At 50.7% G+C, this 25,233-nt stretch overlaps 1 protein-coding gene across 1 annotated transcript in view; it reads right to left on the bottom strand.

Annotated features, from left to right (window-relative positions):
• Nucleotides 1-25,233, bottom strand: part of CFAP57 (cilia and flagella associated protein 57) — a 378,308-nt gene that overhangs the window by 189,390 nt on the left and 163,685 nt on the right. The window contains exon 8 of the mRNA XM_086952180.1: nt 16,320-16,485. Coding sequence (XP_086808306.1) covers nt 16,320-16,485 — 166 coding nt within the window. The remainder of the gene's footprint in view (nt 1-16,319; nt 16,486-25,233) is intronic.

Raw genomic sequence — 25,233 nt, 5'->3', positions numbered from 1 at the left:
AAAGTATCTTTTGTTTCACAAATTTTATTTATAAAAGAACATATGAATCCATTTGTTACATTTAGTTGCTATAAAAACATTGTATTAGTTCAACATATATCTAATGCATACAATTTAAATGCACTTGTTGTAGGACACCAATTTATGAGGCAATACCTCCATCAAGACAAAAAGTACAATGTATTGGAGGAGGGATTAATACAAAAGGTATGTAGGAACTCATTGCGGATGACCGTCTAAACACTGTTCAAAGTAAAAAGTGTAAAATTCTCTTTATGTTAGAAGAGATATATAAATACAATCTCAATTGATCTCTTTGCAGACTGGGTAAAAGTTAACAAAACCCTGTATGTACCAGTGCTGATCAGAAGTTGTGCAATTGATAAAGACACTTATAAGATCATCTCCCCTTTTTAAAGTAAGTGCAATGGGCAAGAAAGAAGTTTTGTCGTTTAATTGAATTTGATCATAAATAAATTGATCACGGCTTCTCTCTACTTTGTAGAATGTCTAATTAGAAATACATTCTCACCAGAGGACTTATAGACACCCTGTCCTCTAGGGTGTGGAACCCCATAAAAAGAAGGCTCCACAAGAAATCGTTAGCAAGTAAGACAATACTCCTTGGCTAACATTGTGACACGTGGCAACTCTGCACACTATTTGTACTGTACCTTGTATTCAATTAAAAAATATATGATTTTAATTGTATGCATTTGTTTTTAGATTGAAGAAACTTGGTTTTTAAATAAGTCTGTCCTGAGGAAGGTGTTAGAAATTTTGTAAAGCACCGAAACGCGACGACAAAGGACTCACTACGGCACCTTTTTATAAATGTTTTGTTAAAAATTGCTCAATATATGTATTGTTTTGTATGAAATGTTTTTAACTACAACAAGTGCATTTAAATTGTATGCATTAGATATATGTTGAACTAATGCAATGTTGTTATAGTAACTAAATGTAACAAATGGATTCATATGTTCTTTTATAAATAAAATTTGTGAAACAAAAGATACTTTAGGTTTCTGTGCAGATCTAATTACCCGTGTCACTCCACGACACTAAAAAGCTATATTATTGTGTACTCCAAACACTAAAAAGTTATATTAGTGTGTAGTCCTTTTGGCCACAAACCTGAAGCTAATCATACAGAAAGGAAACCCCTATTTTTGCTTGCTATACACCCAGTCCTTTCTGTAATTCTGGGAAACTCTCTTTTTTTAAAAGTTGCATAATATTTATATGCCAGCCCAAACTTAAATTCTGAAAAAATGCATGAAATTGCTAATACAACAGAAGACCGACTAATAAAATCTGATATAGTGATACCCTTCTATTAGTCAAGTTATATGCACCTACTATTCTGACTCCAAATAGGACATTGCTAAAAAATTTAAACCTGCTTTTTTTCTTTAGAAATAATAATGGCTAGGTTGTTCAAAGGTAGTAGACCTAAAACTATATGAAAAAAGCCTCTAAATTGTCAAAATAATAAATCCTATAGCTGAGCCACAGAGTATAGCACAAGCATCTCCAGCTGCTTAATCATCACGAATTGATGAAATGTTTCGTTTCATCCAACAACAAAAATCACACCATTTCCATGCTTTGTAAATCATGGGCACCTTGGCATTATTGGCCATAAAAAAACCTTAGGGAGTGTTGGACCCGGCCTCGTGGCGTGGCCCTCGCTGACCCCCCATGACCCAGAACGACGGACAGAACTAATTCCCATCCACCCAGAACTATACACGAGACTCCTACATCGGACCTGAAACGACCTCCAGACCACGTGCCTGCAACCCTGCACGTGGCCGGCAGACTCCATGTTTGGCCACCCCGGCCAGCCGGCCACCTTCTTCCCTTTTGGCAGCCTCTGGCCGCTCCCGGCTGCAGCTAGGCGTGCGCGCCCGACTCGCCCAGGGGGGTTTAACGACTCACCAAGTACCCAAAACCAAGGCTTCCATCACACCTCCGGCCCCCTCCAGAGGAGCTGGATGTCCTCACACCTCCGAACCATCCCTGGGGGCTGGTTTCGATTGCACCTTTTGGCTTCCTAGTGAGCTGGCTCCAGGCCTTGATGGGTGTCTGGGATTCCCTGGAAGCATGGTCCAAAAGCATCAAAGACACAGCTGCCCAGACAATCGGGCGCCTGGCCCTCGGACCTCCGGCCTCCTGCCTCTGAGGGTCCGGACATCAAAGAGCTCCTGGACTATAAGACAGCCTGCCTTCCATCTAGTCGGCAGTTGTATCTTGGACAAGAAAGCCCTGCTGATCTGATCGCGGCTGACCTTGAGGAGAACAGGCTCTGACCCACCGAGCCCTGCTGATGTTGTCGCGGCTCATCCTTGAAACTAAGGAACGGAACCACCGGAGCCCTGCTGACGCTGTCGCGGCTCCCTCTCGAAGAGTAAGACCTGATCCATTGGAGCCCTGCTGACCTCGTCGCGGCCCACTCTCGAGAACGAGAGACACTTGCTACCATCTCGAGCCCTGCGGACGCTGTCGCGGCTCCACTTGCCTACGAGTGCGACGAAGTACTCCTGACCAAGCCCTGCTGACCTCGTCGCGGCTTGAAGAACTCTCTGGTTCAGATGGACTATCAACGCTACCATCACGACCGTCTGAAACCGAAGTGAGTAGGACAGCAAGTCCCATCGCCAGCCCCCGTACCCCCCAGTTCGAGGATTGAGAACTGTGCGCAGGGTGCGTGGCGTGCCAGCTGGCCCTCTAAGACTGTCCCGCTTCCCCGTTCCCTTGTTACGAGACTTTTGCGATTCCTCGGTCGCTTTGTATTGCTCCCTACTTTTATCTTGATAAAGTTCATACTTGATAAAGATTTACGGTGTGGTGTCCGTTCGTAAGTGTGGTGTGTCGACAGTGTGTATGATCAGTCCTCCCCGGCGGGCCCTCGATAAGACTCAGCAGTAATTGTGGGAGAGGAGGTCCCGGGTGGTTAGGAGAGTCATCTTGACCCCTGGGGTCACCGCCTTCCAACAGGGAGTTATACATTTCCCTTAAAATGATACATAATCCATATTTATTTATTAATTTCCCAAGCTCCAAGTGACAGCATCCCCTAAAATGCTGACAGTCATACTAATAATCCAAACATAGTTAAATGTTTTTCAAGACCTTCAGAATACAACACATGATCTATGTCATGACTGATGTCCTAACCGGTCTAGTCGTGAGCTTTGGTTGGAAGCCGCAGCTCCAGCTCTGATCTCATCCTCACCTGCCTTCATCCCTAATTGAAGCTCGACCACCCCCACTGCGGCGAGCTCATGGTGGATTTACTCTCTATGGAATTTTCAAGCCTTGTAGGCAGCTGAAGAGGCCTCTGTTAGACCTTTTGTTTTTATTATCAATTCTTTATACCTTCGGATGGGAGGAGCTAAAAGACGGTCCTATGCAGTTGCAGACTGGACCTCCGTGTTGCGAAGCCGCGCACTCACGTCCTCCAGTTGAATGTGTTGACCATGGATGGCTTCTCCCTTCGTTCCTAAAGAATCATTGGGAGTCTGAGATTGAACGTCTGTAACTTGTGGGGCTGAGGATGCTCTTGGCTTCTCCTCTAAATAAGTCATACCAGGGGAACTCAGACAGGACCCTGGTTCCAGCTCACTCACTTATCTTTGAAAGTACTCTGGCAACATAGAGGAGGCTACCTCAAAACACATATTCCTTTTCAGTGCCGTGTAAAACTCCCTTTGGGGACCCAAAGACAAGGCTACAGAGCCCGGCTGACCAGCCTTGCAAGCCCGCCCCACTCAGATCCATGTGCTCAGAATCCTTCTACCGGATTCTGCCCCCTGAGCACTTTCTTCTGGTGCCCATTTCAAGTGACCTGCTCACAACGGCCAATCAGCCCCTCTGCCGCCGCACTGTCCTTACCACCAGAGGGTACCAGTACAAACTGGTACAGCGCGCAGCTATAGAAAAGTCTGAAGAGCAATGGTTCACCAAGGACTCATTCAAGGTGTCCGTCAAGGCTGTATCTTAGCCCCACTTTTATTCACCATTTACATTAATGATCTAGGGAAGTCTTTGTTAGCAGGCAACGCTGATGTCCCGCGGGTAGATGGGAAGCAGATACCGGCTCTTTTATATGCAGACGATGCTGTTCTCATCGCCCGCACGGGCATTGGGCTACAGACCCTTTTGGAACTCTTTGGCTCTTTCATGGCCAGATTGGATCTAAAAATCAATGTAACTAAATCGCACACAATGATTGTGGGTCCACAAAAAAACAAATTACATACAAAAACCTTTTTCTGTAACGGCGAGGCTCTCTCCAGGGTCCCGGTTTTTCCTTATCTAGGGGTCCTGTTTGATGAGAAGGGCTCCTGGGCCCCGCAAATCAAGGCCAAATGTATTTCTTTAGCCAGGTCCACAGCAGCCCTGTTGGATTTTACTAAAAGACTAGGGGCTAAACCAATGGATGCCGTGTTAAAAGTTTACAAAAGTAAATGCATTTCAATAGCCTCATATGGTGCAGCACTGTGGGGTTATACTAATCTGGATAGTATGCAGATAGTAGAGAACAAACTTATTAGACGAATTCTGTCGGTCCCAAACTCCACACCTACCTACTCCATACATGAGGAAGTTGGCCTACCTTATATTATAGATGGATTGAAAATGGCCCCTTTACTTTTTTGGGCCAACATCTGGTTAAATACCGAGTTGTCTTTAAATCACACAATTCTTAAAGACGTGACTGCAAGGGAGGGGGCAATGAAAATAGCCTGGCTGAGATATATAAAGTCATCATTCACTGCCCTCGGAAGACCTGACTTATATACAACACCATCTATAATCAGGAAAGCGGACATTGCATGGATTAAGAAGGAATTCCAGGGGAGGACACGCTTAGAGAGAGAGGAATATGAGGTTAATAAACCGTTAGTAAGAGCACATCTGGTTTTGTCCTCTTCCCCCTCGATGGAACCTTACCTGCAATACGTCTCTAAACCCTTGCATAGATTTTTGTTAACCAGATTCAGATTGAATTTAATCCACTATTTATTAGGTACCTTCCCTACGTGGGGCAAACCAGAACATGCACCACCCTGTGAGTGTGATCAGTTCTCTAATCAGGACACTCTTCATTTCCTGTTTTTTTGTGCATTTTACGATACTGAGAGGAGGAAATATTTAATTCCCCTCCTGAAAACACTGGGCTTTATACAAGTGAGACCTGCCTTGCTTTATCTCCAAAGGTTACCGGACGCACATGTCACTTTCTGTGTAGCGAGTTTTTTAACAGCCGCGCACAGAGGTAGAAATAAAAGAATCCCTAGAACTGTACTGCTTTAAATTAAAAATGAATACATTAACTGTTACTTTTTGTATGTATAATGGTGACTAATTAAGTGACTTTTTTATGGACACTATGTATAAACAAAATGAACTGTGGGTATTTTTAAAATGTCTTTTTTAATACATGTATGTTTTGCCTTTTATGATTTTAACAAAAATCGAATAAAGTGTATTTTGACTGACTGACTGACTGACTCATTCAATGTTAAGTCCAAAATTTGAAATTATATCACAAGTCAATCAATGGAGACGGTCAGTGCTAAATACAACAACATAGGCCAGACTCTGTGCAAAATCCTATTGAATCGTGGAAACCATTCACAATGACCACAGATCAACAGAACAAAACAAGGTTAGGAAAGGTGCTCAATGTCCCCAGAGATCACAAAAAGGAATAGGGTCAGAATGTGAATACATGCAACATGCAAACCGGCGACTATGATTCAAATAGAAGGGCTAGATATAATTGAGACATTTTATGGCTCAATTCATACAAGGATATACGAAGGACTTAGAAGAGTTTTGACCTCAGCCATCACTTTACCATGTTATCATCAGGACAATATAGGAAGACTCTCCTACCTTGCATAGTAGTGCGTTTAGAGTAGTGACTGGGTGTGTTACTGACTGCCAGGATTTGTAAGTGGGTGTGTCAGTAACTGTATAGGTGAGTGAGTACGTGTGTTAGTAGCCGTATTGGTTAGCGAATGGGTGTGTCAGTGAGTCTAGTGAGTGAACAGGTGTGTGTGTTTGTGGTTGCAGGGGTCTGTGAATGGGTATATTAGTTAATGTGTGTCTGTGTGGGAGGGTGTTTCAGAGAAAATTTAAGGATGGCAGTGGGTGTGCAAGTACTTCTCTGGATGATGTCATCAGAGATGTCATTTGAGATGTCATCAGTGATGCAACTAACCATGTCATGAGTGATGTAATATGTGAGGTTCTCAGCAGTGCATTGCAGAGGCGCAAGTTATAGGTAACTCAAATAACTATAACTGTTGAATTTCTCTTGTTTTGTACGAGTGAAATCTGAGCCTAACTATAATATCCCTATAACCTTTGTTTTTTTCAGTGAATTTCTAAGGCTTTTTTTAATTCTATTTCCTAATTATAATGTCAATGTAACCTTTTTTCAGTGAATTTCTAAGGCTTTTTTGATTCTATTACAGAATTATAACATCCCCGTAATCTTAGTTTTTTTTGTAAATTTCTATTGTTTTTTTAACTAGAACTCGCTTTTGTAGAGTGGTGGAGAAATGGGGCTGCCCTCCAACCAACTCACAGCAACCCTGCTGTGTGTTACTTACTGGAGGGGTTCTTGGCCTCCAAGGACCCTCAGTATCCAAGATGACTTCATTCCCCATCTAGTAGTGCGCACGTTTGAGCAACTGCAGAGTGGTGGAGATAGGGGATGGGGCCTCCGACCAGCTCTCAGCAATCCCGCTATGTGGGACTTACTGGATGTAACAGGAGGGGGTTCTTGGCCCCTAAGGACCCTCAGCATTCAAGGGAACTTCATACCTCAACCAGTAGAGCACACGGAGGTGCATTTGCAGAGTGCTGGAGAAAGGGGTTGGGGCTCCGATGACTTGTCATTGATCCCACTGTGTGGTACTTACAGGAGGTAACAAGGGGGATAACTCCCCCCCCCATGGACCCTCAGGACCCATGGGAACTTCATCCCCTAACTGGTAGTGCGCCATGAGGTGGGTTTGCAGAGTGGTGGAATAAGGGGGCGAGGTCTCTCACAACTTCCCCCGGGCCGACCGTTTTTTGAAGTGAACTTTTATTTGGAGACGGAGGCTACGTTCCCCTGGCTGATTATGGCCCCAGGGACCCATCTCCTGGGGCTTGCCCTCGTATTTGTTTTTTTTTTTGTCTAGAGTAGGGGATGGGACCATGTTGCCCCCCTCCCTGGGCTGAATTTGGCCCTGGGTACCCCACCCCCCAAGGCCCAGACTTTTATTTAAATGATATACTATTGGGGAGGGGGCCATGCGTCACCCCTCCCCAGGCTGGTGACCACATTCCTCTGTGGCCCAGCCTCCATTCTGTTTGCCCTGGTCCTACCCAGGGGTGCCCAGTGACTTTTGTTCGGGGGAACCTGAATGCTCCTGCGGTCCGTGCTGGCTCCCCACCTCCTGTGGGAGCCAGCATTGCTTTCTCAGACTCAGACAGAGCTTCTGGAAACGCAGCTCTCTATTCATGAAAGTCATTCTGCTCCGCTTACACCAAGCAAGAGCATTTTTAATGCTCTAGCTTTCTGGAAGTGGGAAGTTTGCTGTGGCTTGGCAAGAGCGGTAAAGCTCCAGTCAAGCTCCAGCCAACAACTATGTCCCAGGGGTGGGCACCCAGAGACACAACAGAAGCCGGACCTGGCGTTTGGCGGTCCCCAGGGCCATGTATGACTCCAGTAGGCGGACCCACTCCTTTGTTGGATTTTTCCCCGGGGAGGTAGCACACCCATTGAGAAACCCATACAGACACTGTCACACCCATTCACACCCTCATACAGACTTCGTCACACCCATTCACACACTTATAGAGATACTGTGACACCCATTCACATACCAAGAGACACTCACACCCATTCACAAACCCACACAGACACTGTTACACCCATGTATATACCCTAGAGATACTGTTACACCCATTCATATACCCATAGACACTCTGTGACACCCATTCACAAACTCATACAGTCACTTTCACACCCATTGCTAAACCTATACAGACACTGTCACACCCATTTATAACACCGTACAGACTCTGTTGCACCCACTCACATACTCATAGACTGTCAGACTCATTCACATATCCATAGAGATTCTCAGCTACCAACAACACAAACCACCAGACATGTACTGGAACACATCAATGCATGCTGTTTCCTCTAGCAACCAGGAAGGATATCACTAGCAGTGTCTGCTCTCTTATGAGCCACAACTAAAGTTGGGGGTGTGACTCCCAAGCCCTGATACCTAAACAACCCCACCGCCTTCCACTCACACTTGAGCGCCCCACCTGCAAACAAAACATGCCTGCACATCAGCCCATGAAGAATCTCAGCCATGTTGGCAGCATGGATCAGCTGCTTCTCACATGGTAAACACAAGACAGCCTAGGAGACCACAGCCCAATGTACCTGAATTTCAGGCAGTCCCTGGGCTCACCTTTGGTCTTCGAGGGCCATTCAAGCTCAGCAGTGACATATGTACAGCCGGGATGGTGCTCACATGTATCTCTAGTAGCAACATCCGGGATAGAAACAGTGTGCGAGAGAAGAGCGGGGGTAGAGAAACCAGCTGTTGTGGAGCATGGAGGGAGGAGAGCCACTATGTGGAAGAGGATGGAGGTGGAGGTGGGTGGATGGAGAAAGGGGACCAATATGGGGTGCGTTCAGGAGAAAGGTGCTGGGGCGGTGGAGGAGCAGACCTCAGTATAGGCCAGCAGCACTCGAATGCTGCATGGGATACAGTGTAGGAGGAAGGAGAGTGGTCCTCAGCATATGCAGGCTCCTGAAGATGAAAAGGCAAGTGAACCACACTTTCTCATAAGTTATCCATGCATGAAGGGAGGGTTGAAGCAACTGGCGGGCATGCACATCAAGCAGTAAACCAAGACCCATGGAATCAACATCTATGCCATGGGAGTCACAACAAGCGCCCTGGAGGCTTGGTAAAGCTGAGCAGACAATCCTGTGCCCCATCAGCGACTAAAAAATATCAACATCCGCAAAATGAAGTGGACTGATAGCAAAATATGAGTGATCGCCAATTCAGTCAATGCATGAAGGCGGCTCAGCCAAACAAGCCAAAGCGTTGGGGCAGGTAACACAATGCTCATTTCGGTATATTCTATAGTGTATGTTATGTGTGTCGGGTGTGGTAACATGTGGTCTTGCCAAAATCATAAACCAGTCCGCAGGGAGACCTAAAATGGAGTCATACATTGGTTCAAGAGTCATAGGTTTACAGCAGGTCAGAAAAAAAAATAATGAAACATTTCAAGGCTTCCTGGTTTGTCACAGTAGTCAGGAGCATCATTTGTGTGCATTGGCAAATCATGTGTCTGACCACAAACACTGTGTGCTGTTCCTTCAGCTCTGTTTTCAGGTCTTGAACGGCTGAGAATACACCAGTGAGCGGAGGCTTACATGTATACAGAGGGGCAAGTCAAAAATACCCTTAGAGAGTTAGTGGTCATCAACAAATGTAAAACTGTACTAAAACTCAAATGATGAAATAAAAACATAAGCAAGAGTGTAACGTTCAGGCTGTACTGGGTAAATACACTCTCGCACAGCTTGGTGCAGGTAAGTCACTTTCTATTTATTATTCAAAATCGATCAGGGAGAGGGCCGGGAGACCTCCGCTAAAATCGCGGGCTCCTCGCTCTATTTGGCTGCACCCAAAATGCCTGCTGCGCTCTACGTCATCACACTACATCGTGAAGACTAGAGCGCGACACTGCATATCTCCCTCCTTTATGGATATACATTTCAAACATAAGATAGTGTCTCTCAGTCTACCTGCTGGTGGGCTCATTTCCGTCTCCCATCTCAAAGTTTCTGTACTTCAAGGGTCTTAACACAGCTCTGCCAATGGGGGTACGCCTCACTGGGCAAATTCTTGGGGATTTCTTGCTCCACTTCTTTCCGTACTCAGAGGGAACACCTCTGCGAGGCATTCCACTCGTGCTTCCTGAGAGTTCCAGAGCACCAGGATCACTCCCTATCTCTATTTCTTCCTCTCCCTCTCTTCCTCCTGCATTTCCTGTTCCTTCTTCCACGGGATTGACTTCAGTACCTTGAGTCTGGGGGATTTCTGTTTGTCCACTTTCTTTTTCATTCCATCGCAAAATCTTGTTGCATTTGGACATCCTATCTAGAGACCAAACTTTCCCATCACTCAGCAGGGCTGCTCGGTTGTAAACCTCTTCCACTTGCATAGGTGCACTGAACTTGCTATCACCTTTCTTTCTCAACTGAGCTAGTTTGACTCGAACCCACTCTCCTCTCTCTAACTCCGTCTCCTTGACATTTCGTCTTCTATTGAAGTGTTCTGTGTAAATTCTTTGCGCCTTTTCCAGATTGTGGTGCACTACTGCTAGAGACCACTTGCTCGTGATAGTGCGCTCCTTCCATGCAACATTGTCCTTCGTGAAGAGGTCTCGACCTCTTAGGATCTGGAAGGGGCTGTATCCTGTGCTGGTTGGGGTAATCCTGTAGGCCCACAACATGCACCTTAATTCTTTTTCCCAGTCCTTCCCGGCTCCGATCGCTGACCGTACCGATCAAATGATGACTCTATTGAACCTCTCGGCTAGACCGTTTCCCGCCGGATGATATATGAATGTCTGTTTGACCTTTATACCATTCCTTCCCATGTACGCGTTCCATTTTTCCAACGTAAACGGAGGCCCATTGTCACTTAGGATGGAGCGTGGAATTCCTTCTCTAAGGAAGATGGTTGTTAGAAACTTTAATACTTTGTCAGTGGCCATGTCTTCCTGTATATCGAACTCAGGCCACTTGGAATACCGGTCTACGAGTACTACCACATATTTCTGGACTCCCTGGGCATCCAATACTGGACCCAAGATGTCTATCAACAGATCCTCCCATGGGTTAGTGGGGATGTCAAACTTTCCTAAGGGTGGGCGCATCAGGCTTTGAGACTTGTCCTCTCTTTGGCATTATTCGCACTCCTGCAAGTGCCTTTCTATCTGGCTATCCATAGCAGGCCACCAGTACATCTGTTTCGCCCTGAGCTTCGTGACCACAATACCCAGATGTCCTTCATGTATAAGAGCAAGTAAATGTGGCACCAACGTGTTGGTAGGAACTACCTTTTCATCTCTCCGCAGGAAGATCCCTCGGTCACATACCAATAATTCCTCTCTCACTTCAAAGAATTTGCTGAGCGCTGCCTCCACGTGCCTCTTCTCCGGCCATCCTCTTAGTATGAACTGCTTGACAGCCCCGATGTCGGAGTCGTCCTCGTATGCTTCCTCCCCTTCCTGTTCGCTTATCACCCTTTTGTGATCCTCCATGAACGCCCTCTGGTATCCTCATCTTCGGAACCGCTTGGCGCTTCCTCCATGGCTGAGGCTCGACTGAGATAGTCGGCTTCCTTGTTTCTGGCTCCCGGGATGTGTTCTACGGATGTATGACTAAACAACTACTTGCTAAACCACGACTTCCTGAACCACGAAAGCTAAACAACGATCAATGCTAAACCACTACTTGTTTTACAACTACTTCCTAAACCACGAAATAAAAACCACCTCGTAACTGGCCAATAGATGGCACTATTGTGAAAATAATACTTCTACAAAATATGTTTTAAATTGCTGTTTACCTATTTCATTTAGTTTTTATTCTAGGTACGTTTCGCAAGTCAATCCCTTGTTTTATTGTTTCGGGTTGTGCAATACTTCTTTCGTCCATTTTCTACAGCTCCACTCGGTGCCAGGCTGTTCTTCCCTGTGAAAACATAAACAACTAGCCTGGCACTCGAAAATGATAGACCTGAAGGGGTGTCTCAAATAGATAGTCATATACAATAAGGTACGAGTTGCCCATTAATGACATTCTATGTGGGTTTACCAGGGAGAGGTAATAGGGTGCCTCCTCACTGGGGTCACATAAAAAGACAAGCACGCACTGCTGCAATTCTGCTGACACAAACCATCAGTTGTGTCACAGCAGTCACAGTTGTTTAAAGGCGTACCTCCTTGTAAATATATTCCTCTTCAGCTGAGCAGCCCACCACAGTATTAAAAAGCAATGCTCTGCAGATGTCTCGAATGGAAAAATACTGGGTCTTCATGAATGATGAAATGAGGAGCAAGTTGTCACGTGGACACTGCGTGAGGGACATGTGAACAAGGGCAACTGCAATTGAAACGCATTTAAAACGCATGGTTTACCAATGAGTTAAGAATGAAAGAATTCTCTGAGTTGTCAACACAGCTGTTTATACATTTTCAAGAAGGAGGAAATGATGCCGTTTAACAAGAGGCCATAAATTCAAGACGATCCATTCATGTCACCCTGCCTCATATCTACCTGGCACATTCTTTAAAGGAAAATACATACACCCTCGAAGGCTAGGCCACACATGAAAACTATGAAGGTGGGATCTTCCTCCGAGTAATATGCCCTGCCACTGTTCTACAATATTTCCCCTTCTCCTGAATACACGTATTTTTGATTCAAGCTCTACTTTCACAGGAAGCTCTGATTCATGTTTAAGAACGTCGTGGTTGAGGAATTCGTTGTTTGGAATTCCTCGTTGTTCCGACTTCGTTGTTCAGGTAAGTCGTGATTTAGACTTCGTTGCTTAGGATGTTTCCCGTGTTCTACGTCATACCTGTAGTCTAACAATTTCAAGGTCATCTTAAAGATGCGGGAGGTCGCGTTCGCATGTCCAGATGATGTGAAGACTTTGACCAGGGGTTTATGGTCCGTTCTCAGCCTGAATCTCGTGCCACATAAGAACTGGCAGAACTTCTCCATGGCCCAGACTGTGGCCAACATCTCCTTTTCTATTACACTGTACTTCTGCTCCGTAGCGACAAAGATCTGGATGCGAAGCGGAGGGTGGCCAGTTGCCCATCTTTTGTCTCTTGCATTAGGACCGCTCCCAGGCCCCTCTCACTTGCGTCCATCGATAATTCTGATCTTGCTTGTGGATCAAATCCACATAGAAGGACTGCTGTGCTGATGTCCACGTTGATCTTCTGGAATTCTTCTTGTGTCTCCTTCGTCCACTCGAAGGTTGTCTTCTCCCAGAGGAGTTGGCGCAAGTGGTGTCTCTTGGTGGCGAAATGCTGTACGAATTTGCTGTAAAACTCAGCCATGCCAAGGAATGACCTGACTTCTTCCATGTTTCTCGGAGGTGGTGCATCGCATATCGCTTGGACATTGGATTGTTAAGGTGTGATGCCTTGGTCGCTGATTTCGTGGCATAAGTAAGTGACGGATGTCATTCCAAACCGGCACTTGTCCCACTCCGCAGTAAGTCCATTGCGTTCCAATACATGTAGGACCTTGGACAACTTAGCATCATGGTCTGCTTTGTTCATGCCCATCACCAAGCTGTCATCTTGGAAGTACTGAACTCCATCCACTTCCTTGAACAACTTGTGCATAAGTTTCTGAAATACGGCTGCTGCCGAGCTCAGTCCAAATGGCATCCTGCGAAACTGATAGCACCCGAAGGGGGTTATGAACGATGTCAATTTCCGGCATGTATGGTGTAGGGCTATTTGATGGTAGGCTGAGGTGAGGTCGATGGTTGAGAACCATTTCACCCCCTTTGTTTTTGCCAGCATCTCGTCTATTCTTGGTAGTGTGAATTTTTCCACTATTATGCTTTTGTTCAATTCCCTCAGGTCCACACACAGACGCACCTTACCGTTGGGCTCCATCGCTACCACCAAAGCTGCCAACCACTCTGCACTGGTTATCGGTTCTATGATGCCATTATCTTCTAGCCTGCGTAATTCTTGCTGTACTTTCTCTCTGACAGCCAGTGGAATATTTCTCACCTTGTGGCATACCGGTTTCGCAACTGCCTTGAGATCGATCTTGTGCGTGAATTTTGTCAATTTGCCGACTGTGCCTCCGAACACTTTGGGAAATTCTTCCTTCAGTTTTGTGATGTCCGGTTGTTGCTCATTGCTGGTCATCAGAACTTGTGTGGTGCCACCAAGGTTCAACTGTATTCTCAAGTCTCCTTGGTCGATCCACCCTAGGACCGAAGGACCTTTCTCTGCCATGCATAGTTTGCACCTTGCACTCCGTTCCTTGAATTCAAATTTCAGGCTTCGGTATCCTACCATAGGAATGGGGTCTCCTGTGAATGTGACTGGTCGAATATCCGGGGGTTCCAGGTGGTGTCCTAGCTGTTCTTTGAAGTGTTTGTCCCACACCGTCCGTTGTATTATGGTGTATGGGGATCTGGAATCTGCTACCATCTTTATCAGTATTCCCCCTATCACTAGGTCGCATTGGGGTTTCTTAGAGCGGTTGTAGTTGATCCCCAGTATATGTTCTTCTATGCACAAAATGCAGTCTTCTTCTTCTTCGCCGTCCCCTTCTACATCGGACTCCTGTGTGACGTACTTGACTGTCGGTCTTTTTTTCTTGTGGCGACATACTTTCTCGTATCGCCCTACGATCCTACAGAACATGCATTTGACATGAAAGGCTGGGCACCGCTTATCATAGGCTGGATGGGACAGACTGCTGCACCTGTAGCATGTGTTATTGCCTTCATTTCTAGGTTTCTTCGCTGGTGCTGGTCTGGACGTCCATTTAGCCTGTGTCCTTGTGTCTCCTGTTGCTCCCTTGCTTCTTTCCGGTGGTTCTGCCTCCGTGACTTTGTTCACCATGGGCCTGGCGGCTGTCTCCTTTTTCGCTGCCTCCGCGCATGTTTTCAATAGCTCTGCTTTCTTCACAATGGCTATGACTTCCTTCAGGGTCGAATCTCCATTTACCAATAGCTTGTCCTGGATCGCCGAGTTTGTGGTGTGCATGACAATTTGATCTTTGATGAATTCATCGTGTAAGGTGCCGAATTTACACGTGATTGCCAATTTCTTCAACGCTGCTACGTACTCATCTATGGACTCCCCCACAGCTTGTTTCCTTTGTTGGACATGCACACCGCCAGGCCAATATTGTTATATTCTAATCATCAATCGCATGCTGGAACACGTCGTCATCAGCCGCTTCTCGTGGAGTCGGTACTATATTCTGGAACACTCTGGTGCCTTCTGGACCTAGGTTGTGAAGCAATATCCTCTTCCTTCTTTTGCTGGGAAATTCCTCTCTATTCTTGTCCTCCAGGGCCTTCAGATAGTTCATAAAGTATTCCCTCCAATCTTCCCACTTCTTCGAGGGATTCCCTGGTTTGGGTAAGAAGGGGATCGGTGTTGTGAGCAAGGATGTTTGAGCACACATTTCCGCTCTTCTCTCAGGTGGCTCTTCCTCTACTCTCAGACTGCCTGGCGTGCTTTGTCTGTGTTGGCATGGGGGCCCTGTTGTGACACAGATCTGCCCCCTGTGCTGTGTTCTGCTTGCTCTGCCAGGGCCCCGGGCGTACCTTCTATCTTACTCGAACGTGGTACAAGCTGACTCTACGCTTCGACGACAGTTTACTTGCCCTGTTGCTCTTCTCACCTCTGGGCAGTATCTGTCCTGCTGTGTTTGCTCCTTTCTGCATCCTAGCGTGTGTGTAGTGTGGCGTGTGGTGACTATTGCCTTCCTTTCCTCTCCACGTGGCAGATCTCTCTGGCTGCAGTCAGCTTGGATGCAGCTGCGATGTTCAGGACTGTTTCTGTGCATGGTTGGATGCTTATAGTGGTGAGCGTCCCCTCTGCCGCGCTCTCCCTCTGGTTCCGTACCTGTTTGTAGCCGGCTGCTACATCCTGGCTGCTGGTGTGTGTTAGGCTGGTTCACTGTCCCTGGTTCCTCGTGGTCCTCGTATTCCCGGGTTTTTCTTTCTGCATCCCGTCCTTGTCACCAGTTGTAGCGTTCAGGCTGTACTTGGGAAAGACACTCTCACACAGCTTGGTGCAGGTAAGAAACTTTCTATTTATTATTCAAAATCGATCAGGGAGAGCGCCAGGAGACCTCAGCTAAAATTGCGGGCTCCTCGCTCTATTTGGCTGCACCCAAAATGGCCGCTGCGCTCTACGTCATCACTCTACATCGTGTAGACTAGAGCGCAACACTACGGAGAGAGGGTGAGGCCTTGGACCCTCCCACCCCTCCCCCCACAGACTCTGTGCAGTGTCCTCACCTCTCTGCATCCTCGGACAGTGAAATCTTTAATGACCCGAATGTCATCAATCCCCCCCCCCCCCACAGACTCTGTGCGGTGTCCTCACCTCTCTGCATCCTCGGACAGTGAACTCTTTAATGACCCGGATTGTCACCAATCCAACCTCCCCCACACAGAGACTCTGTGCAGTGTCCTCACCTCTCTGCATCCTCGGACAGTGAACTCTTTAATGACCCGGATGTCATCGATCAGCAGGCTCATCAATCGCAGCTTGTCAGAAAATCCAACCAAAATGAAGAGTCCAGATGGATGGAGAGCGACCGAATATGCCTCTTCCTGGTACTCCTTGTACAAATCCAGAACGCTGCAAATGAAAAAGGACAACAATATAATGGAATATAAACAACAAAATCAAAACAAAGTAAAGAAATCAAAGAGTGAGAAAACTAAAGTGGCCCATTGCTCACTCTATAATCGTTTTCAGCGGCTACCTGTGTGCCTCCATATTGAGGGTCGTGGGAAGTGTGTGAGGTAAAGTTAATATGTCTGCTTCACTTGGCTTGGATGAAGGCAGAGTACCTAGAGGAGGACAGGTGCAGCACTGGGCTCCACTTGGCTTGGATGAAGGCAGAGTACCAAGAGGAGGACAGGTGCAGCACTGGGCTTCACTTGGATTGGATAAAGGCGGAGTGCCAAGAGGACAGGTGCAGCGCTGGGCTCCACTTGGCTTGGATGAAGGCAGAGTACCTAGAGGAGGACAGGTGCAGCACTGGGCTTCATTTGGCTTGGATGAAGTCAGAGTACCAAGAGGGGGACAGGAGCAGCACTGGGCTTCACTTGGATTGGATAAAGGCGGAGTACCAAGAGGAGGACAGGTGCGGCACTGGGCTCCGCGTGGATGAAGGCAGAGTACCTAGAGGAGGACAGGTGCAGCACTGGGCTCCACTTGGCTTGGGTGAAGATGAAGTACCTAGAGGAGGACAGGTGCAGCACTGGGCTCCGCGTGGATGAAGGCAGAGTACCTAGAGGAGGACAGGTGCAGCACTGGGCTCCACTTGGCTTGAGTGAAGGTGAAGTACCTAGAGAAGGACAGGTTCAGCACTGGGCTCCACTTGGCTCGGATGAAGCCGGAGTACCTAGAGGAGGACAGGTGCGGCACTGGGCTCCACTTGGATTGGGTGAAGCCAGAGTACCAAGAGGAGGACAGGTGCAGCACTGGGCTCCGCGTGGATGAAGCCGGAGTACCTAGAGGAGGACAGGTGCAGCACTGGTCTCCACGTGTGTTGGACAGGCCACATGAAGAGCCACTCTCCCCCGGCCCAACCAGGCCCGAGGCCAGTCACACAAGCACCACACACCACCATTGCACGTCCTCCGTCCCCTCAGGGACCCCTGCCCTCGAGCATGTCGACTTCGTGGGCCCGATCCACTGCCGGCCCACGCGCCCAGCCCGGGCCGCCATCTTGGACACTTCACCACGTGGCCGCCTGGCCCCCGATCGACCTCAACCCTGGGCCTGGCCAGGCCTCAGACATCCCGGCACCACCATCCACCCAGGAGGTGAGCGGGCTACTTGGCCATTCAATGGGAGAAGGAGGTGTCGATGGCTCTCCCCCACCAAGTGCCGCTCGCCCATCGCCTCCCCGGGCGCTGGCTCCACCCCCCTGCTGGGTGTCTGGACTCCCTCATCCCGGACCTCCCGACCTCCAAGTGCGAGGGTCCGGACATCAAAGCACACCAGCCCTATAACTGGGGCAGCTCCAGAGCAGGAAGGCAGTTGTATCTTGGAGTCGAGAGACGCAAAGAGGAACTCATCCTGGACGGACTACTGGCGCTGCCGTAGCTCTGTCCTGTGCACCATCGTCCTGCCTGTTGGCGCTGCCACAGCCGTCGTAACCTTCATTCTTCATCATCGTCGTCCGGATCTGCTGGCGTGACCGCGGACCGTTGTAACCGTCATCTTTCACCGGGACCTGCAGGCTCCGCCGCGGACCGTCATCCTTCCTTCATCCATCTCGGGACCTGCTTGGCTCCTCCACGGCCCGATCATCAAGAACGCCGAAGCTCGAGGATTGAGAGCTATTTTGAACTCACTGGTAACTAAGACTGTCCCGCTACCCCTTTCCTCAACCAAAGACTCGAATCGAGGGGACCCCGGAGTCCAGACCTCCTTGTATCATACCAACGTAACCTAAGAATTGCATATAAAGTCTCGTTAACCTTCAGTCTTGTGTGGTGTCTGTCTGTGGGGGGGAAGTTACTTATCTGTACAGTCGTTGGAGACGGCTCTCCCTGGAGACCTCTCCCCGTAATCTCGGCCGACCCTCCCGGTCCGTCTAACATTGGTGGCCAGCGGCGCGATCCGAATCACCGCATACGTACAGAGAGTAGCTCACCCCACAACGAACCACAATGACAACTAAAGAGAGCGGATCAACGGAGAAGTTCCAAATGGAAAAACTAGAGGAGTACAGCCATCGTGAACTAAAGCAGTTCTGCATTGAACTAGGTATCGCTACCACCGGACTAAGCACCAAGGACGATTTTAAGCATGCCCTAGAATCTTGGGCAGAGACCGGGGATACCGAAGCCCCTGAGCAAAGCACCGCGAAAGGAAGCAACACGGCCCCGGAAGGGCAAAGAACCGGTCTCTCGCCAGACGAGATCCAAGAAAGAGAAAAAACCCGGCTACACGAGCTAGAAATGGCCCGACTCAAGATGGACGTAGAACTCAAGTTGGCCGAACAAAAAATAAACTTAGAGCACCTACGTATCCGAGAAGAAAGAGAGGAGAAACAAAGGCAAAGGGAGCTCGAGGAAAAGAAACTAGCGTACGAGCACGAACGGAACCTAGCCGAGATCAACCTGCGCAAGCAGAATAAAGAGTTAGGGGTGCCCGAGAGACCACACACCCCAGGGACCACGGAGAAAAAAGTACACATCCCCAAGGATGTGGTCCGAGAGTATTTTCGAGAGGACGACATCCAGCAATGGTTTAAGGCATATGAAATCGCTATGACTGCGCACCGGATCGATAGAAACGATTGGGGAGCCGGCCTATGGGGCAGATTCCTCAATGAAGGCCGCGATACCCTGTTACAGCTCCCAGACCACCAGATGACCTCCTACGACCATATGAAAGCGGCCCTCCTCACCCGCTATGGCCTCACGCCCGAGATGTACCGTCAGAGGTTCCGAGACTGCACACGCATCCCGGGTACAACTTGGGTGGACTATGTAACGTACTTTAGCCGAGCTTTCGAAGGCTGGATCAAAGGGAACAACGTCACGACCTACGAGCAACTGTTCAATCTGATGGTATGGGAGCATCTGTCCAACAATTGCTTCATTGAACTACGCCAACACCTCCTCGACAGCAAGTTAACCGATCCTCGGCAGCTCGCAGCCGAAGCTGACCGGTGGGAGATCACCAGAGTGGGCCGAAATGGGTCCTACGAGCAGAACAGGAGCAACAATGGTCACCACCGACCCAGAGGAGGAGGAGGGGGCCAAGGACGAGGAAGAGACAATACTCCGGCCACCCCCGTTACCAGCACCACCCCCCCGGCCAACCGGGGCAGCACCCCGGCGCGAACGGGGTACAGAGCAAACGTCACGTGTCACCGATGCCAACGAGTCGGCCACTATGCAAACGACCCAAGCTGCCCGCAGTATCAGAGTCCAAAACCCCGCCATGTGGCCGCCGCAGCACTAGGGGAAGAACAGATCTCCGAGGAGCAAGAAACAGACGAGCAAGAGTATCCAGAGTGGGAGCCAGCCGCCATGACTCTCGCGTGCTTAGGGGGAAGAGACATGGTCCCGCGGGTCCCCCTACCCGCTAACACCCAGAAGTACAGCCAATGGGTGAGCATCAATGGACAACGGGCCGAAGCCCTTCGGGACACCGGGGCCAGTGTGACAGCCGTCCGCTGTCACCTGGTGACCCCAGAACAATATCTACCGAACATTCTCTGCCCTGTACGATCAGCCGACAACTCGGAAAGTCTGTGTCGGATGGCCTGCGTCCCTTTTGAGTGGGGAGGGGTCTCCGGCATGTTGAAGGTGACGGTCCGAGACGACGCCCCCGTGGACTGCCTCCTCGGTAATGACCTGGAGAGCTCCCCGTGGGCCGCTGTGGAGCGAAAAGAACACTTGGGGATGTTGGGCGTCCCGGACTGGGCGTGCGTCACCACCCGGTCCATGGCCGCCCGTACCAACCCTCACCCGGAAGAACCAGAATGGCCGGCGCCACCGCCTCCGGTCGCCCCAGCCGAAAACCCCGACCATGACACCCCCCTCGAACCAACGCAACCTTCCGACCTCGCTAACCTTGACCAGTGGGCCCAAGAGGGGGGACCCACACAAGAACAATTTCGCCAGGAACAGAAGACCTGTCCCTCCCTTGAGGGACTCCGCCAACAAGCGCTCGCCCAAAGCGCAGGGGATACCTCCGGAACTCATTGGGTCTACTGGGACAATGATCTGTTATACAGTGAGCAACGAATCGCCGAGCTGGGGGCCAACCGAGTACTAGTAGTACCCCTCTGCTTTAGAGACTTCCTGTTAAACCTGGCCCACGATGTCCCCCTGGCAGGGCACCTAGGACAAGATAAAACCTACAGTCGCCTAGTGACCCACTTCTTCTGGCCCAAAATGAGGAACGATGTGCACCAGCATTGCCGATCTTGCCCCACGTGCCAAGCCAGTGGGAAGAGCGGCCGCAAACTAAAGGCCCCCTTGCAACCTTTTCCAGTAGTCACGACCCCATTTGAGAGGGTCGGAATAGACATTGTGGGACCCCTGGACCCGCGTACGAAACAAGGACATCGCTTCATTCTGGTGCTAGTGGACCACGCCACCCGCTACCCTGAGGCTGTTCCTCTCCGGACCGTGACAGCCCCAGTGGTCGGCCGGGCCCTGATGGGGATCTTCTCCCGTGTGGGGTTCCCCCGAGAAGTCGTCAGCGACAGAGGCACGAACTTTATCTCTAAGTACATGAAATCTCTCTGGCAACAGTGTGGGGTCACCTATCGCTTCACGACCCCCTATCACCCCCAAGGGAACGGACTTGTTGAGCGGTTCAACCGCACGCTGAAAGGAATGATCGGGGGATTGGAAGAGCCCCTCCGTCGCCAGTGGGATGTGCTGCTGCCGTGCCTCCTCTTCGCCTACCGAGAGGTCCCCCAGAAATCCCTAGGCTTCAGCCCATTCGAACTGCTCTATGGGCACCCAGTGCGGGGGCCGCTCAGCCTGATCAAAGAAGGCTGGGAGATGCCTCCGGCCAAGAACCCTCCAGATGTCTTCCGGTACCTCCTCACCCTCCGCAACCAGTCCCGGCGGTTCAGAGACCTAGCAAAAACCAACCTAGAGGCCAGTCAAGAGGACATGAAAAAGTGGTATGACCAGAACGCCTCATCCGTTGAATTCGAACCGGGACAACAGGTATGGGTCATGTCCCCCACGGAGCCCTGCGCTCTCCAAGACAAATGGACGGGACCCTTCAAGGTGATCGAGCGCAAGGGTCCTGCCACCTATCTGATCGATATGGAGTCCTCCCGGAACCCCCTCCGAGTCCTCCACACCAACAGACTGAAACCCCACTTTGCACGAACAGAACTCAGCCTACTGATGGCCACAGACAATGGGGTTGAAGACGACTCCGAGCCTCTCCCTGACCTCCTGCGGACCCAGGAGCAAGACGGCTCCGTAGAGGGGGTCCGACTCTCGGAGACCCTCACCAGAGAACAACGCCAAGAGTGCCAAGCCCTCCTGTCACGGTTCGCCAGTCTGTTCTCCCTCACCCCAGGTGTCACTTCCTGGTGTGTGCACGATGTGGACACCGGAGACAGCCCTCCTATCCGCCACCGGGCCTACCGCGTACCTGATCGGGTACGGGCCTGCATCCAGGCGGAAGTGGCTAAGATGCTCACGCTCGGGGTCATCGAGCCCTCAGACAGCCCATGGGCCAGCCCGGTCGTACTGGTCCCCAAAGCAGCCGCCCCCGGAACCACACCAGAACTCCGGTTCTGCGTCGACTACCGGGGTCTGAATGAAGTCACCAGAACGGACGCACATCCCATCCCCCGGGCAGATGAACTGGTCGACCGAATGGGAGCTGCCCGCTACCTTAGCATCTTCGACCTGACAGCAGGTTATTGGCAGATCGGCCTCACACCCCGAGCCCAAGAACGTTCTGCCTTCTCCACCCCCGATGGCCATTACCATTTTACGGTCATGCCCTTCGGCATGAAAAATGCACCAGCGACGTTCCAACGGCTCGTCAATCAGGTCCTGGCGGGGCTCGAAGGGTTCAGCGCCGCATACCTAGACGACATCGCTGTGTACAGCCACCATTGGACCGAGCACCTCCACCACCTCCGAGCAGTGCTGCAAGCCCTTCAGCGAGCTGGCCTCACGATCAAGGCCAGCAAGTGTCAAATTGGACAAGGGTCTGTGACCTACCTCGGACACCAGGTGGGAAGCGGCCTAGTGGCCCCTCTACAGCTGAAAATTGCCGCCATCCAGGACTGGCAGCCCCCTATTACCCAAACCGAGGTACGAGCCTTCCTGGGCCTCACGGGCTATTACCGAAGGTTCGTGAAAGACTATGGTACCATAGTGGGGCCTCTCACCGAACTCACGTCAAAAAATCAGCCCAAGAAGGTGAACTGGACCCCAGAGTGTCAAGCGGCATTCGAACAGTTGAAGGCCGCCATGTGTTCCGCTCCTGTGCTCCAGGCCCCAGACTACAGCCGGGAGTTCGTAGTCCAGACGGACGCCTCCGACCAGGGTATTGGGGCAGTCCTGTCCCAAGTGAACACCGAGGGCCTTGATCAACCGGTGGCCTTCATCAGTCGGAGACTCCTACCCCGAGAACAACGCTGGAGCACCATAGAGAGGGAAGCCTTCGCTGTGGTATGGGCCCTCAAGAAGCTCCGGCCCTACCTTTTCGGCACCCACTTTCGGGTACAGACCGACCACCGACCCCTGCAGTGGCTGATGCACATGCGGGGGGAAAACCCCAAGCTGCTACGCTGGTCCATATCCTTGCAGGGTATGGACTTTACAGTCGAACACCGGCCTGGGTCCGACCACGCCAACGCGGATGGCCTGTCACGATTCTTCCGCCTCGACGAAGAGAGTCCCCAAGAGGATGGGTGACTCTCCCCGCCTTCAGCTGGGGGGGACGCATGTTGGACAGGCCACATGAAGAGCCACTCTCCCCCGGCCCAACCAGGCCCGAGGCCAGTCACACAAGCACCACACACCACCATTGCACGTCCTCCGTCCCCTCAGGGACCCCTGCCCTCGAGCATGTCGACTTCGTGGGCCCGATCCACTGCCGGCCCACGCGCCCAGCCCGGGCCGCCATCTTGGACACTTCACCACGTGGCCGCCTGGCCCCCGATCGACCTCAACCCTGGGCCTGGCCAGGCCTCAGACATCCCGGCACCACCATCCACCCAGGAGGTGAGCGGGCTACTTGGCCATTCAATGGGAGAAGGAGGTGTCGATGGCTCTCCCCCACCAAGTGCCGCTCGCCCATCGCCTCCCCGGGCGCTGGCTCCACCCCCCTGCTGGGTGTCTGGACTCCCTCATCCCGGACCTCCCGACCTCCAAGTGCGAGGGTCCGGACATCAAAGCACACCAGCCCTATAACTGGGGCAGCTCCAGAGCAGGAAGGCAGTTGTATCTTGGAGTCGAGAGACGCAAAGAGGAACTCATCCTGGACGGACTACTGGCGCTGCCGTAGCTCTGTCCTGTGCACCATCGTCCTGCCTGTTGGCGCTGCCACAGCCGTCGTAACCTTCATTCTTCATCATCGTCGTCCGGATCTGCTGGCGTGACCGCGGACCGTTGTAACCGTCATCTTTCACCGGGACCTGCAGGCTCCGCCGCGGACCGTCATCCTTCCTTCATCCATCTCGGGACCTGCTTGGCTCCTCCACGGCCCGATCATCAAGAACGCCGAAGCTCGAGGATTGAGAGCTATTTTGAACTCACTGGTAACTAAGACTGTCCCGCTACCCCTTTCCTCAACCAAAGACTCGAATCGAGGGGACCCCGGAGTCCAGACCTCCTTGTATCATACCAACGTAACCTAAGAATTGCATATAAAGTCTCGTTAACCTTCAGTCTTGTGTGGTGTCTGTCTGTGGGGGGGAAGTTACTTATCTGTACAGTCGTTGGAGACGGCTCTCCCTGGAGACCTCTCCCCGTAATCTCGGCCGACCCTCCCGGTCCGTCTAACAACGTGGCTTGGATGAAGGCAGTGTACCTAGAGGAGGACAGGTGCGGCACTGGGCTCCACTTGGATTGGGTGAAGCCAGAGTACCTATAGGAGGACAGGTGCAGCACTGGGCTCCGCGTGGATGAAGGCAAAGTACCTAGAGAAGGACAGGTTCAGCACTGGGCTCCACTTGGCTCGGATGAAGCCGGAGTACCTAGAGGAGGACAGGTGCGGCACTGGGCTCCACTTGGATTGGGTGAAGCCAGAGTACCAAGAGGAGGACAGGTGCAGCACTGGGCTCCGCGTGGATGAAGCCGGAGTACCTAGAGGAGGACAGGTGCAGCACTGGGCTCCACGTGGCTTGGATGAAGGCAGTGTACCTAGAGGAGGACAGGTGCGGCACTGGGCTCCACTTGGATTGGGTGAAGCCAGAGTACCTATAGGAGGACAGGTGCAGCACTGGGCTCCGCGTGGATGAAAGCAGAGTACCTAGAGAAGGACATGTGCAGCCTGGGCTCCACTTGGCTTGGGTTGAGCCCGAGTACCTAAAGGAGGACAGGTGCTGCACTGGGCTCCACTTGGCTTGGATGAAGGCAGTGTACCTAAAGGAGGACAGGTGCAGCACTGGCCTACACTTGCTTGGATGAAGGTAGAGTACCTAGAGGAGGACAGGCGCAGCACTGAGCTCCACTTGGCTTGGGTGAAGGTGAAGCACCTAGAGGAGGACAGGCGCAGCACTGGGCTCCACTTGGCTTGGATGAAGGCAGAGTACCTAGAGGAGGACAGGTGCAGCACTGGGCTTCACTTGGCTTGGATGAAGGCAGAGTACCAATAGCGGGACCGAAGCAGCACTGGGCTCCACTTGGCTTGGATGAAGGCAGA

Source organism: Lissotriton vulgaris, chromosome 1_1 (assembly GCF_964263255.1).
Source record: "Lissotriton vulgaris chromosome 1_1, aLisVul1.2, whole genome shotgun sequence".
Lineage (NCBI taxonomy): Eukaryota > Metazoa > Chordata > Amphibia > Caudata > Salamandridae > Lissotriton > Lissotriton vulgaris.
Note: the sequence above shows the minus strand (reverse complement) of the source record. Positions and strands in the feature narration are given on the sequence as shown.